Source organism: Camellia sinensis, chromosome 3, assembly GCF_055761805.1.
Source record: "Camellia sinensis isolate YWXY chromosome 3, ASM5576180v1, whole genome shotgun sequence".
In the NCBI taxonomy this organism is placed as follows: domain Eukaryota; kingdom Viridiplantae; phylum Streptophyta; class Magnoliopsida; order Ericales; family Theaceae; genus Camellia; species Camellia sinensis.
The window spans coordinates 13333314-13347374 of record NC_138963.1 but is presented as its reverse complement, the minus strand read 5'-3'; the positions used below and the strand labels follow the sequence as shown (position 1 = coordinate 13347374).

Here is a 14061-nt window from a genome sequence, read left to right as displayed (position 1 = left end):
TGAAGAGGAACACATGGTGTGAGATTAAGAACATGTACAACTGTACTTAAAGCCTCACCCCAAAAGGATCTTGGCAACCGTGCCTGTGAAAGTAAGCATCTAACTCTTTCAACTAGTGTCCTGTTCATCCTTTCAGCTAAACCATTCAACTGAGGAGTCTTCGGGGGTGTCTTTTGATGTCGAATACCCTGTTGTCTGCAATAATCATCAAAAGGACCGCAATGCTCTCCCCTATTATCTGTTCTGATGCACGTGAGCTTCTTCCCAGTCTGCCTCTCAACTAAGGCTTGGAATTGTTTAAAAGTCTCCAACACTTGATCTTTGCTTTTTAAAGTGTAGACCCACAACTTCCTTGAATAATCATCTATGAAGGTCACAAAGTAACGGGAGCCACCAAGTGTTCTTGTCTTCATAGGACCACAGACATCTGAATATACCAAATCAAGTATATTTGGCTTTCTTGAAGGAGGGGAACTCTTGAAGGAAACTCTATTTTGCTTTCCTGCCAAACAGTGAGTACACCTTTTCAAAAGTGCATTCTTCATTCCAGAAAGAAGATTCTTTTTAGCCAATGTTGCCAGGCCTTTCTCACTCATGTGAGCAAGCCTTTTATGCCACAATTCCACTGTAGACTCATCATCCATTGTATTAATAGCTTCTTTGGGGAGCCTTGCTTGCATTACGTACAAAGTAGAATGCTTCTTGCCTCGAGCCACAACCATAGCACCCCTAGTGAGCATCCACTGATTATTACTGAAAGTGTTGCAATACCCTTCATCATCAAGTTTACCTGCAGAAATCAAATTCATACGGATATCAGGAATATGCTTTACATCTCTAAGAACCAACCTCGTGCCATTATTCGTCTCCAAGTGCACGTCTCCAACACCAATAATTTTGGCCAAGCCATCATTACCCATCTTTACTGAACCAAAGTCACCAGGTATGTAGGATGTGAAGAAATCTTTTCGAGATGTAGCATGAATAGAGGCACCACTATCAATCACCCAGTTGGTCTCATGGCATGCTATGTTAATAACACCTTCATCATAAACAATGAGAAAGTCTTCGGAAGTAGCGGTGGCAACTTGATCATTATCCTTTCCATCATGCTCAATCCCTTTCTCCTTGTTTTCTCTCTTCAATTTTCTGCACTGTTTCTTGATGTGCCCTTTCATGCCACAATGATAACACTTAGCATTAGCAAACTTGTTGGACTTGCTTCTACCTCTATCTCTGTTCTTCAGACCTCTGCTCTTGCTTCTCCCCCTCCTTTCTGTAACCAAAACCTTTGACTGTGAAGAAGATCCCTGTGATTTCCTCCTCATCTCTTCATTTAAAATACTGCTCTTAGCCAGATCCATATTGATTACACCATCTGGAGCCGAGTTAGATAATGACATTCTAAATGTCTCCCAAGAGTCCGGCAATGTACCAAGCAAGCACAACCCCTGTACCTCATCGTCGAACTTGATACCCATTCCAGCCAACTGATTAATTACTCCTTGAAAAGTGTTCAAGTGATCTATCAATGGGGTTCCATCTTGGTATCTCAAGGTCATCAATTGCTTTATTAGAAACATTTTATTGTTTCCAGTCTTCCGAGCATACAATTGTTCAAGTTTGTTCCAGAGTGTACGGGCATGTGTCTCTCCATTAATATGATTCAAAACATTATCATCCACCCATTGCCTAATGTACCCACACACTTGTCGATGTAGTAATGTCCATTCTTCATCAGATTTATTTTCTGATTTTTCAGTAGCAAACACCGGTAGATGAAATTGTTTCACATAAAGGAGGTCTTCCATTTTTCCTTTCCATGTGTGATAATTAGAACCATTCAAGGTAACCATTCTACTAAAATTTGCTTCCATTATTCAACACAAGATGTACAAAAATATGAACCAAGCTCTGATACCACTATGTTGGGAGAAAACAAAACAAAAAATCAATTCGAAATATCCGAATTCGGCACAAAAATAGCGGAAGTAGTTTATTCTCCCTCTTTGTGTGAACCTATCAGGAAGTAATTTAATAGAGCACAATATATTCTGAAAATAATCTGAAAGCGATGATCCAACAATCACATAACAAGGCGACAACAAATTTTTAACGTGGAAAACCTTCCCGATGTGGAAAGGAAAAACCACGGGATCGTAGTCTACCAAATATCTCCACTATAAACAAATAATGGGTATACAAGAGTTCTCTCTAGATAGAACTAGAGGCAAAAAATCAAGAACAACTTACAAATAAGCTTCCTTGGCAACCAAAGATCAAACTACAAAGTTTAGGAAAAATCTCACCAAAAACGGTACTGTTCACGGGCCAAAAACCAGCAGTAGAAAACTCCAAATGTGATCTCCACCGTCCAGAATTTAGAGTCTTGAGTTGTGAACTCGCCTACAAAATTTCAGCTCAATCGGACCACAGATTCTTGTTGATCGGATAGCTTGATCACTGCTGGACAGAATTTCTCCTCTCCTCTCTGTTTTGGTGGCAGCTTCTATGTCTCTTTTTTTGTGTACAAAGAAAAGGTTTGTAACCCTAAACTTATGGGCCAGATCTTTTCAAAAAACAGAACCTCTCCATGTGGGCTTTGGAATTTACATGGGCTTACTAAATGTTTTGGGCCTTCCTCCACATAGGATGGAAACCCAACCCAACAACTATAATAGTAGTTCACCCATTATTAGGTATAAATAACCATTTCGCTCCTGCACGAAATAGACTAGATTCCGTAATTTTTTTTTTTATCACAATTGGAGGCGCTCTAATTGTGATTTTTTTTTTACGTTAAATCGTTGTGTTAATTTATTGTTGATTGTTTAATTAGAATTAATATTCATTATTTAATTGAAATATAATCACGAAATTTTAGTTTTTTCAATAACTTTCAAATATATAATCAAAAGATCTGATATTTGAGTCCTTACTTTGTCCGATACGTAAAATTAGTGGGTGGTTGCAAGTATACGGCATTTTCTCTCCCCAAAAATGTTTCATGCCTCATTTTCCCCCACCCCCTTTGACCCCCTCTCTCTTTTATTGGTTACTTTTTCTTTTTCTTTTTTTCCTGCTCCTCCAATCACCACCCGTCACGTGTCTGTGGGGGTTGTGGGGGTGGTGATTAGATGGGGTCTCTATCATGACTCACTAACTCTCCCTTTTGACCCAACATAAGGTCGAGAATTCGTCAATAAAAATTATTTTAAAGAAAAGAAGCTAAGACGAAGATAAAGAAGCCGTGGAACATTTGCTCCATGTGGTAGTTGTTATTGAATGAGAGAATTACACATTAGTGGTTGTCATAAAAAATAATAAATATAAATATTAATAATTCAAATCATAAATTTTTTTTATTAATATGTAATAATTTTTAAAAAGTCCTACTGGGAATGGTAATTTCATTTGCTTGAAATGGCTCAATCTCATGTATTATATATAGTGCATGTCACTCAATAACTTAGTCAAATATAAAGTAAGTTTAGTGCAGTTTAATATAAGTTAAAAGTTTATAGTAATCAAAAAAAAAAATTTCCCCATAATAAATTACAAGTAAAAATTATATCAAATAATCTAACACATCCTCTCATAATAAATAAATAAATAAAATTATAAACAATTCAGGTGCCGAACACAGACAGTTTGAAATTGTGGTCATTGCCACAAGGCAAGGCTTGAAACATCATGATTTTTTGGTTGTTACAACTTGCAAATTGTGAATAAACAAACACTCACGTTGTTTAAAATAGTACCATTTGTATATATCAATCAATTTTGGCTCGATGCTACTGGACTCCGAAAAGAATAATGTTAGGGATCATGAAAAAAATATTATGAAATGCTTCATGAGGATTTTTCATCCTTTGATTTGTGTGTGGTGTTTTCTTGTATGTGTAACCTAACGGTGGAGAATCTTTCATGATCATTTTCATGAAATTTTTTTCATGATGTATAGCATTACTCGAAAAGAATAATACAACCTAAGTATACATATATCACAGTAGTGAGTTCTTTGCTTACTCAAACCCAGAATTCAAAAGCCATTTTAGTATAAGCTAATTGCTTACTCTAATATCTTCTCTATCAATACCAATTCAACCACAATGGACTATGACTCCATCTACTAAAAAATTGCTGAAGGTTCCAAGAAAACCAAATCCATATCTTCTGCTTGTATTTACAGGGTCCCTGGGGAGCTTCGTAAGCTGAAAGAAAGTGCCTACACCCCTCGCCTGTCTCCATCAGTCCTCTTCTCAGCAACATCAATCATTTCCTGAAATCGCCGATGCAGGACATTAAAATGAGCTATGTGAATTCCGTTCTCATCGAATGCCCACCAGGGTATCAGAGTCGATAAACTAATGTGTTGACGAAATGAAAGAGTCGATAGAAGATGCCAAGAAATGCTATGCGTTAGAAGTTGAAGACGTGCTGGATGTGGAGATGTTGCTGATTGATGGTTGTTTCGTACTCGAACTTCTCTACAGGTATTACCTTATCAACTATCCTCCTAAAGAAAAGAACCAAATTAGTACCGACGATCCTATTTTTAGCAGCATTCAGATGTGTGCCAATGTTCAACACGATTTGATACTGCTCAAAAACCAGCGTCCTTTCTTTATTCTTGAGAAGTTGTTCCCCTTCACCCTGGATCGTATACCGGATATTAGTCTTTCGCTTAGTCAATTTGTCATTTTATACTTTGGCAACTCGATGAATTATGAAAGCAAAGTCAGTACCATACCAAAGAAGAGTGGGAAATTTAATCATCATATTCTCCACCTTCTACACAACAACTACCTTCCTGATAATGATCTACCAAAAGAAGGTGGTCTCAGCGAATTCATGCATTCTGCATCTGAATTCGACTACGCAGGAGTCAAGTTTATGCCCGATAATGAACAAGGCATGTTCAATTTCAAAGTTAAATTCAGTGGAGCTCGAGGCATTTTCAAATGGTGTCACAGAGCATGTTTTGAAATCCCATCTCTCTGCATTTACGATTTCACTGAGCCTTCCTTGAGAAACATCATTGCGCTCAAGCAGTGTTGCCCTGGTGTTACTTGCTTATTCACATCTTACGCATTCCTTATGGACAGACTCATAGACAATGCAAAACATGTGGGAGTGCTTGGAAAAGCCGGAGTGATATGTAACTATTAAGGCGCAAATGAAGAGGCCTCCGATCTCTTCAACAAGCTCTGCAAGGAAGTAGTTCTGGGAGAGTTCTATTTCTCTGAAGCATGCAAGAAAGCTGATGAGTTCAGCAAGCATTGTTTTTTTATTTGATCGGTAAAGAAAAATTTCATTATAAATATGAAATTAAAGATACAAGATGGTAAAGTGTGTGGGATATCATCACCCCATGTGAGGGGTGATTCTCCATGTGAAGAAGGAGTTGGCAATGTGCAAAGCCAACACACACATGAGCTGCCATGTTAGCCAACCTTTGGCCATGTGAAGCCAACACACAAGAGAGTTGGCACAAGCTGGCCATGTGCTGGCCAGCCCCTCTTCATCTCCTATTCTGTTAGTATATAAATGGAGGTTGAGGGGAGAGTTTAAGAGAGAGAGAGTGTAGAGCAAGTCACAGAGAGTGAGATATGTGAGGCGGAGAGACCGTCTCCCTCGGTGTGAGCGAGGGAGACGGGTGAATGGGTGAGTGAGGAGAGTGTGAGCTTCTCCTCTATTGTAATCTTTCAGTAATATCTCCATTGTTATAGTGATAATCGGCTACTCTCCCGTGGACGTAGGCATTGAGGCCGAACCACGTTAAATATTGTGTCTCCTTGAGTGTGGGTGTGTTTTTCTGCATGGAATAATTTCTATAAGGTCTTGGGCGGGATCCCAGATCCCAAGAATTGGTATCAGAGCGGGCATGCGCCCCACGCGCGGCGGAAGGACGAAGGTAAGTGGGGGAAGGCGCGTGTAAGGCACGCGCGTACCACGTCAGCAGCGACGTGTCATCATCAACGCCACGTGTCATCCACGTGGCAGCCCCGTCAGCAGAAGCGTCAGCAGCCAGGTCAGTGACGCGTGACAGCCATGTCATCTGCCACGTCAGCATACAGGGAGGGATCCAGTGCTACGCGGCAATGGTGCAGCCGCATGTGGAAGGATCCAGTGCTTTGCGGCGAAGGTACAGCCGCAGATCTGAGGCGTACAAAATGTTTTGGCTAGATCGAAGCCATTTGAGGTCCGTTTTTGGTGATCCAATAGAGGTTTCCGACTATTTGGAGTATTCCGGACACATCCGTACGGTCAGATTTTGGAGACGGAGTTTCTGTAAAAAGAAGGCAGATTAAAGAGACGTACGGCATCAGGTGCAATAAACGGAATATTCTGTTAGTACACGGAATATTCCCTGAACTTCTGAAAATTGCAATTTGGTCCAGAATTTTCAGAAAATTGTGGTGTGGCCCAGCTTTCGGGGATAGTTTTCAGTGAGGTCCCCGAAAATGCAGCAAAGATTGGTTCTAGCTAAACGGACCGCTCCGGACGCAACCGCGAGGTCAGAATAGTGAAATTTTGAACAGTTTGGAAAGATTGTCAAAACATGGGTGTTTGTCATCTTCAATACTCGAAGGAAGGTTGCTGGATATTGTGGAACGCTGCGGATTCACTGAAGAGGTTAGAATGGGCAGATTCAGACCAGATTGGACAACCAGATACAGATTGAGATAGATCATTGAAGACCAGAGGAGATCAGGCTTGATCAAATGGCAAATCAAGGGAGATCAGGATTGGTCAGGGGTGATCAGAGGATTGCAAAGATGATTATCTCCGGAGTTCGTTGGAGGATCTGGTTCAATCAAAAGAGCAGACCATTCATCGACGGATAGATGATTTGGCAACCAGTACAGGCTCAGGGAAATACTGTGGTTGTTGGAGCTACTGTATACGAGTAAGTACTGGTGGTACGTGGACGTGTAGAACAATAGTTGCAGAGGAGCATACTAAGTGCAGAAGCACAAATGCAGACGTGCAGCAGTGCAAGGGTACGGTAGAGTATCGTACAGAGGCGCAAGAGGAGTATGCAGCAACGGGTTGTTGAAAGTTCACAGGAACTTCCAGACAGAGAAATTGAGACAGGTAAAACGCAAGAGTGCGTGTCAAGGAGTGCCAAGTCTTTTTTCTTTATGGTGGTTTCTTTAGTTCCATGGCAGCAGATAATAGAGTTGATGCAGATCTCTCAAGCAAGCTTGACGCATGGAGACCAGAAGCCATGAGTACGAGCACTATGCACGGAGTTGCATAGTGGTAACTTGTACAGACCGGTGAAAGTTGTCTTGGCAGAAGGGCTAACTGTCAAACATCAGTACGGACGTACAAGTAAGACAGAACCGAACATCAGGGATCGCAGCACAGACAACAAGCGTATGTGGAAACGCCAGGAGGTTATTCAAAGTGCAGAGGGCAAAAGCTGAAAGTTCATAAATAAGCTCCGAGCAAGGAAAATTGAGGATGTTGATATGTCAAACTTTGAAGTTTTCTAGTTGCTCCAGTGTTCATCATGCAAGGAGTTGCACGGTAATGCAAGGGTATCCCGAGCAGGGGGTGCAGGACATCCAATCAGGGGGTGTCGGATATCTTGGTTGCGCAAGTTCAAGCATAGTAGGTATAGACATCCGAGATAGAAGCGTGGAAGAGATCTGTGGGAGATAGGAGCAGAGGCTCTCTCCAAATCAGAGAGTGGTGTGAGTTGAGTTGAGGATGTAGGATTCCCTCCTCCTCTTATATCTCTGGTGTATTATCTCTAGCTTCAGGGGGTGCAAGCATCTCAGTGAGGAGATGCAGACTATGCTGAAGACATCCGAGACAGGAAGCGTGGAAGAGATCTGTAGGAGATAGGAGCAGTGGTTCTCTCCAAATCAGAGAGTGGTGTGAGTTGAGTTGAGGATGTAGGATTCCCTCCTCCTCCTGTATCTCTGGTGTATTATCTCTAGCTTTCAAGGGATGCAGCGTCTCAGTGAGGAGATGCAAACTATGTTGAATTTGGGCGTGACAAGATTAGCAGTAATGTGTGTAGTGGATCACCTCACATGGGCTGAGGGGGTGATTTGTGGGATATCATCACCCTATGTGAGGGGTGATTCTCCATGTGAAGAAGGAGTTGGCAATGTGCAAAGCCAACACACACATGAGCTGCCATGTTAGCCAACCTTTGGCCATGTGAAGCCAACACACAAGAGAGTTGGCACAAGCTGGCCATGTGCTGGCCAGCCCCTCTTCATCTCCTATTCTGTTAGTATATAAATGGAGGCTGAGGGGAGAGTTTAAGAGAGAGAGAGTGTAGAGCAAGTCACAAAGAGTGAGATATGTGAGGCGGAGAGACCGTCTCCCTCGGTGTGAGCGAGGGAGACGGGTGAATGGGTGAGTGAGGAGAGTGTGAGCTTCTCCTCTATTGTAATCTTTCTGTAATATCTCCATTGTTATAGTGATAACCGGCTACTCTCCCGTGGACGTAGGCATTGAGGCCGAACCACGTTAAATATTGTGTCTCCTTGAGTGTGGGTGTGTTTTTCTGCATGGAATAATTTCTATAAGGTCTTGGGCGGGATCCCAGATCCCAACAAAGTGCACGGAGAGAAACAAAGAGTGAACAGACTCATCTACTACTGCAACTCACACCCAACCAGCCAATTCCTCAATCTCATGATTTTTTTGATTTAAAAGCTAAAAAATAGAAAACAGAAGAAAAGCAAGCAAAATAAAAAGCCAAGAAGACACTCCACAATTGATTGAAGCAGCAGACTAGCACCCAAGACTCCTTTTATCTCCGTTAAGAAACATCTCCACTAATCGCCGCATTACCTTTTGAGGACCCACACTAACTCCATAAACTTCTCCACTAACTTCAGGTCACATGACACAAATTTGACCCATCCCTTTTTCAAGCAAAAATATTATAGCTCTGGAATATGGTGAATGAGCAAAGCACTAAAAATAATCCCTCTTCAGATCCACTCCTCACAAATAAATCTTCCACCAGCTTCATTTCTTTCGACCCAGAGAGACGACATCATTCTCCCTCACCCCTCGATGATTACAGCTTCATTTCTTTCAATTTACAGCTTTGTTGATTTTGGCTTTGTTGTTCAGCTCGATCTCAATACTGTTTGTTAGGTTTTTATTCTTGGCAATCCCGTTTGACAAAACTCCTTTCAGTTATACTTGTATTTGCACTTTTGCTAGTTTTTTTTGATGTTTTGATTGAGTATTCAACTCATGGTATAAGAAGCATACATCAAAGGATTGTTTGATTATTCTACACAAAGATAGAGTTGTTCTTCGGTGGATTCTGGAGAATTCGAGCCTGAAGCTTTGGTGGATTCTAGAGTGGCTCATCGTCGTGATTCGACATCGGCGTTGTGGATTCAACGTTCGGAAAGAAAATTCCAAGGTGAAGACAGGGCTGGAAGAGACATATAGAGGTTGGTTCAATTTGAGCGTGGATTCGCTAGGTAATTGAGAGTATACTTGTGTAATTCCTTTATGTCTTTTTAGTAGATTGTTTTGTGATTTTTGCCCGTGATTTTTTTATCACAATTGGAGTCACTCTAATTGTGATTTTTCCATGTTAAAATCATTGTGTTGATTTGTCTTGATTGTTTGATTGGGATTGTTTTACTCGTTAAAATTGATACATAATGACAACTCAATAAATATCTAGGGATTTCTAGCTTTTTCACTGTTTAATATATTGAACTAGTAGCAGAGTCCCAAATTGTGATGAGGCCTCCTGATAGACCCTATGATGCTATAGCTTCCCATTAGCCCAAAATGATCTGATTTTTGGCTCCAAAACCCAAATAGCTCTGTTTTTTTTTTGGATAAACACTACATCAATTGTCCTTGACAAAATTAGATCTTTAGTTCTCCGCCGCTTCTCTGTTTTCCTGAGGCCTCTTGCATTCCATGAAAGCATCCTCATTTCTTTCTTTTGGTTGATTTATGAAATCTTTTGCGGTTCAAAATTTCACTAGAGACGAAGTCTTGGAGGCAAGCGTCTTCATTACAAACAAAATCGATATCCAACTCCACGGCAACTTTGAGAGCTTTTGTCGCTTGAACAAAATCGATATCCAGCAATTGTTGTTGGACTGCGTTTATGGCACAAATGAGACATAAGTATTTTTCTACGCCATGGACACTCATTGCTTTCTGCATTGCCTTTATCATTTTTAGCATCTCAGTGACACAATTCCTTCACAGTTTGTTTCGGTGAATAATGGGAATGATCAATAGTTCGCCAGTGTTACTAGATAATTACTATACCATTATGTTTTGCATGATCTAGATCAATGCAAGTCATCCTCCTTTACTTGCTATCATTTTGTTTTGTACTTGTACAACAAGAATTGTAACAATGTTAGTGTCTAAGGACGTGTTTCTAAAATATCAAATCACACATGTAGTATCTGTAGTTTATTTCTTATACTATTAATTATCAATTTTATCCTCGATTTTTTCGTTTTGCATCATTATTTTTTATAAAATTAAATATCCATAAAATTTCAATAGCAAATTAAACTGTACTCCATTCCCACCCCCAACAGTAATGAAAATAAAAATTACAAAAGTATTTTCTTACTATATTCACTTCTCTCCCTAGTTTTATGTTGTGTGAGTGAAGTCCAAATTTTTCTTTTTAACAAAGTGGTATCACACTGTTGACAAATTTTCAAGCAAAGTAACTATGCCAATAATGGCTTAATGCCTAAGGAAAAACTTTTGTTGATTAAAGAAACGAATAAAAACGATCTATATATATATATAGAGAGAGAGAGAGGTGCCAGTAGGGATTGCCTGCCTAAAAACCCAGAAATCTTGAGCCAAATTTTTTTTTTTCCCCATCCAAATTGAGCACTACACTACCTAAGATCGATATGGAGGAAGATAATTGCTTGTCAATGTCGTCGATCAATGGCGGTCCCATTTCCGTCCCAATTGAACGAAGTGAAAGGAATGAGTACTACTGTACCAGTGAGGAAGAGATTCAGAGGCTTGTCACAGAGGACATTAATAAGAAAATGGTTGAAGCGGCACGCAAGACTCAATCGAAATTTTCTTCCGCTAGCATTTACAGGGTCCCAGAGGAGATTCGTAAGCTGAAAGAAAGTGCGTATACACCTTGCTTGGTCTCTGTTGGGCCTCTTCACAGCAAGGACCCACACATTCGCAAATCATATGCAGGACGTCAAAATGAGTTACGTGAATTCCCTCTTTGGTAGAATTTGGTCCTTGGAGAAGGGTGGATCGGAAGAGCAGTGTAAATCCACGGTGCTAATGGAATGTGTAAGCGAAATGAGAAAGGTATTGGATGAAGCCAAGAAATGCTATGCGGAAGAAGTTGATGATCAGCTGATTGAACAGATGTTGGTGATTGATGGTTGTTTCATACTAGAACTTCTCTATGTTAATTACCATGGGAAGCCCAATGATGGCATTGATCCTATTTTGGATAGTATTCTGATGCCCATCTACGTTCGACATGACTTGCTACTGCTTGAGAGCCAGCTTCCGTTCTTTGTCCTCAACAAACTGTTCGACCTCACCGTGGCTCATATAGCTGGTGCACGGCAAGGAACTCTTACTGACTATGTCATTCCATATTTTGGTAACATGTGGGATTCAGGAAACAACAGAACAACACTACCACTACCACCACCACCAAAGAACAACGAATATTGTCATATCCTTCATATTCTACACAACCACTATGCAAAACCACAAGAACAAAACCCAGGCAGCCTGGTCATGCCTTGTGCATCAGACCTCGATTATGCAGGAGTCAAGTTTAGAGTAGGTACTGAGGTCAGGTTTCAGAATCCTGAAGGTCCTTTTGATAGAGCTTATTTTGAAATCCCAAAGTTGAAGCTATATGACTCCTCCGAGCCATTCTTGAGAAACCTCATTGCTTTTGAGCAGTGTTGCCATGGTGATGTTATCAAACGTTACTTCGCATCGTATGCAGTCCTTCTGGATACACTCATAAACACTCATAAAGATGTCCAAGTGCTTGAAAGGGCTAAAATCATAGATAACTACTGTGTGAGTGATTTTCCGACCACACTGTCAACTCAGTATTCATCTGGAAAGCATTGGCAAAATAGATAGCACCTGTCTGACCTACAACAGAAAGAGAAGATTTCGATGGTGGTTCGTCCACCCGGGGGCACTCCGACGATCAAGTCAGTATATCTCTCAAAGATAATCAATAGTGTTAAACTCACTGTTCAGAGTATAAATTGCGTACTTTAGACCCATCGGGGGTGCTTTTCTTTTATAGTTGGCTCAATCCTTGTCCCAACAGAAGCCTAGCTTCAATGGACTTCTGCTTAGTACTTATTCTGGACTCTCCAATAGATAAAGATAAACTCCCTAAGAGGGTTATCCTTATCCATTCTAAAGTCCTTCCTCATTCTAGGACTCTTGTGCCTTATCCACTTATCTCGGATTCCGATATCTTCGGAGATAACCTCGGCCTTGCCGAGATCACCTTGGCGTCATGACCCGGACACGTGGCACCTCGGCTGACACGTCGGCATCACCTTGGCCACGTGTTGGTACTCTAAAAATATATCCCCACAACTGCCCCCTAGGTTCTATTACCTCAGCATTCTGAGGTGATGGAACCTATATCGGTACTTCCTATCATTATGTCAGCTTAACACATCTCAGTCGAGATCGTCATTCAGGCCGACATGCCTTTTACAGAACAAGAATTTCCAAGTGCTCTTTCATGCGTATGAGTTATCGTGCATAACAACTCAACCGTTTTCAGCCACGCGTCTTTTTCTCACTAGACTGTACTAGATACATGCCTGTAAATCAAATCATTTTTGCATGCGCTGCCTGACACATACGTTCTTCTAGGCACATTAATAACCTCTTTGCCGCCGTTTCTGTGTTTTAACAAAAATCAATTCCCTCTCTCTTCATCTCTTCACTTTTTCACTTTCGCGTCTGAAGCTTTTTTCTCTTTCTAACTTTTCCCTTCAAGATCCTTCATTCCTCAAGCTTCCAAAGCTCTGCAACTTGCTCTGTTCATTTCCTACGGCGAGGTTCTTGCTAATCTGCTCCGCTGCCGCCGTTCTTTTGACTCCGACGATCTCAACATCAGCTTCTTTTCTCTGGTAAGTCACCATTCCTCCTGGTTTTAATTCTTGTTGTGCTCCAAGAAATTTTGCTTCATCGCCATTGCTGTTTTACTTAAATATTTGATTCATGAATCATGTTTCTAAGCGTATTTATTTCACGATTTTGTTTTTTGCTCATGTCTTGAATACTCGTATTGCTCACAACTTTTCCGCACTTTTGCCACTGTTCTTGACCTAATACCCTTCGTACTTACAATGTTCTTGATAGTCCATCTCTGTTCTTGATTCTGAAGCGCGTTCTTGCTTTTCTATTTTCCAGATTCGTGCCTTCAATCTTCGTTTCCATAGATCTAGGTTTGGGATTTGTTTGTAGAACTCAAAACAATTGTTTAGGGAAAATTGAAACGATTCCCCACAGATTCTGTGTATCTTCAAGCTTTAGCCGAGGTCCATAAAACCCTTTAGAAACACACCCTTCTGAAATCCAACCCCTTCGGTTAAGCAGATATCATGGGTATGTGGAAGCATAGGGTAGATACCCCGAGCAAATTAGAGCACTTTAGGCAGGAGTTTGACATCCCGGCCGACATTCATCTGAGGTTGGCTAGGGAGAATGACTCCATCATGTCCACAGCTGATTCCATGCCCCTTCCTATTGTAGCTTTCATCGAGTGCGGACTTCGGCTCCTACTCAATATCCTTTTTCATGAGATCATTCACTATTATAAGTTGAATCCAATGCAGCTTGCCATCAACTCCTACCGAGTTATTAATGGTATCATAGCCTTAGCCAAACAAGAAAACGTTAGGCTTACCTTAGTCGATATCCAGATTTGCTATACCATGTGTGGCCTCAAAAAAGATACGGGCTACGTTTATTACCTCAAGCCGAGATCTGCAGAGTACAAAATCGTAGCCGACCTCCCAAACTCCAACAAGGGAGCTGGAG

The 14061-nt window shown here is 41.0% G+C and overlaps 2 protein-coding genes across 2 annotated transcripts; both read left to right on the top strand.

Moving 5' to 3' along the window:
* The first annotated feature begins 4383 nt into the window (after positions 1–4383).
* Positions 4384–5172, top strand: LOC114308020 (UPF0481 protein At3g47200-like). The gene has a single exon (XM_028253517.2). The coding sequence runs from the start codon at positions 4384–4386 to the stop codon at positions 5170–5172; it is 789 nt and encodes a 262-aa protein (XP_028109318.2).
* A 6144-nt stretch (positions 5173–11316) lies between these two features.
* LOC114308021 (UPF0481 protein At3g47200-like) lies at positions 11317–12129 on the top strand. Its single transcript, XM_028253518.2, has one exon. It carries the CDS (start codon positions 11317–11319, stop codon positions 12127–12129), a length of 813 nt encoding a protein of 270 aa, XP_028109319.2.
* Positions 12130–14061: the final 1932 nt, after the last annotated feature.

Excerpts from the sequence above, each read along its gene's own strand:
- LOC114308020 (XM_028253517.2), top strand. The coding sequence starts at position 4,384 with ATGAAAGAGTCGATAGAAGATGCCAAGAAATGCTATGCGTTAGAAGTT.
- LOC114308021 (XM_028253518.2), top strand. The coding sequence starts at position 11,317 with ATGAGAAAGGTATTGGATGAAGCCAAGAAATGCTATGCGGAAGAAGTT.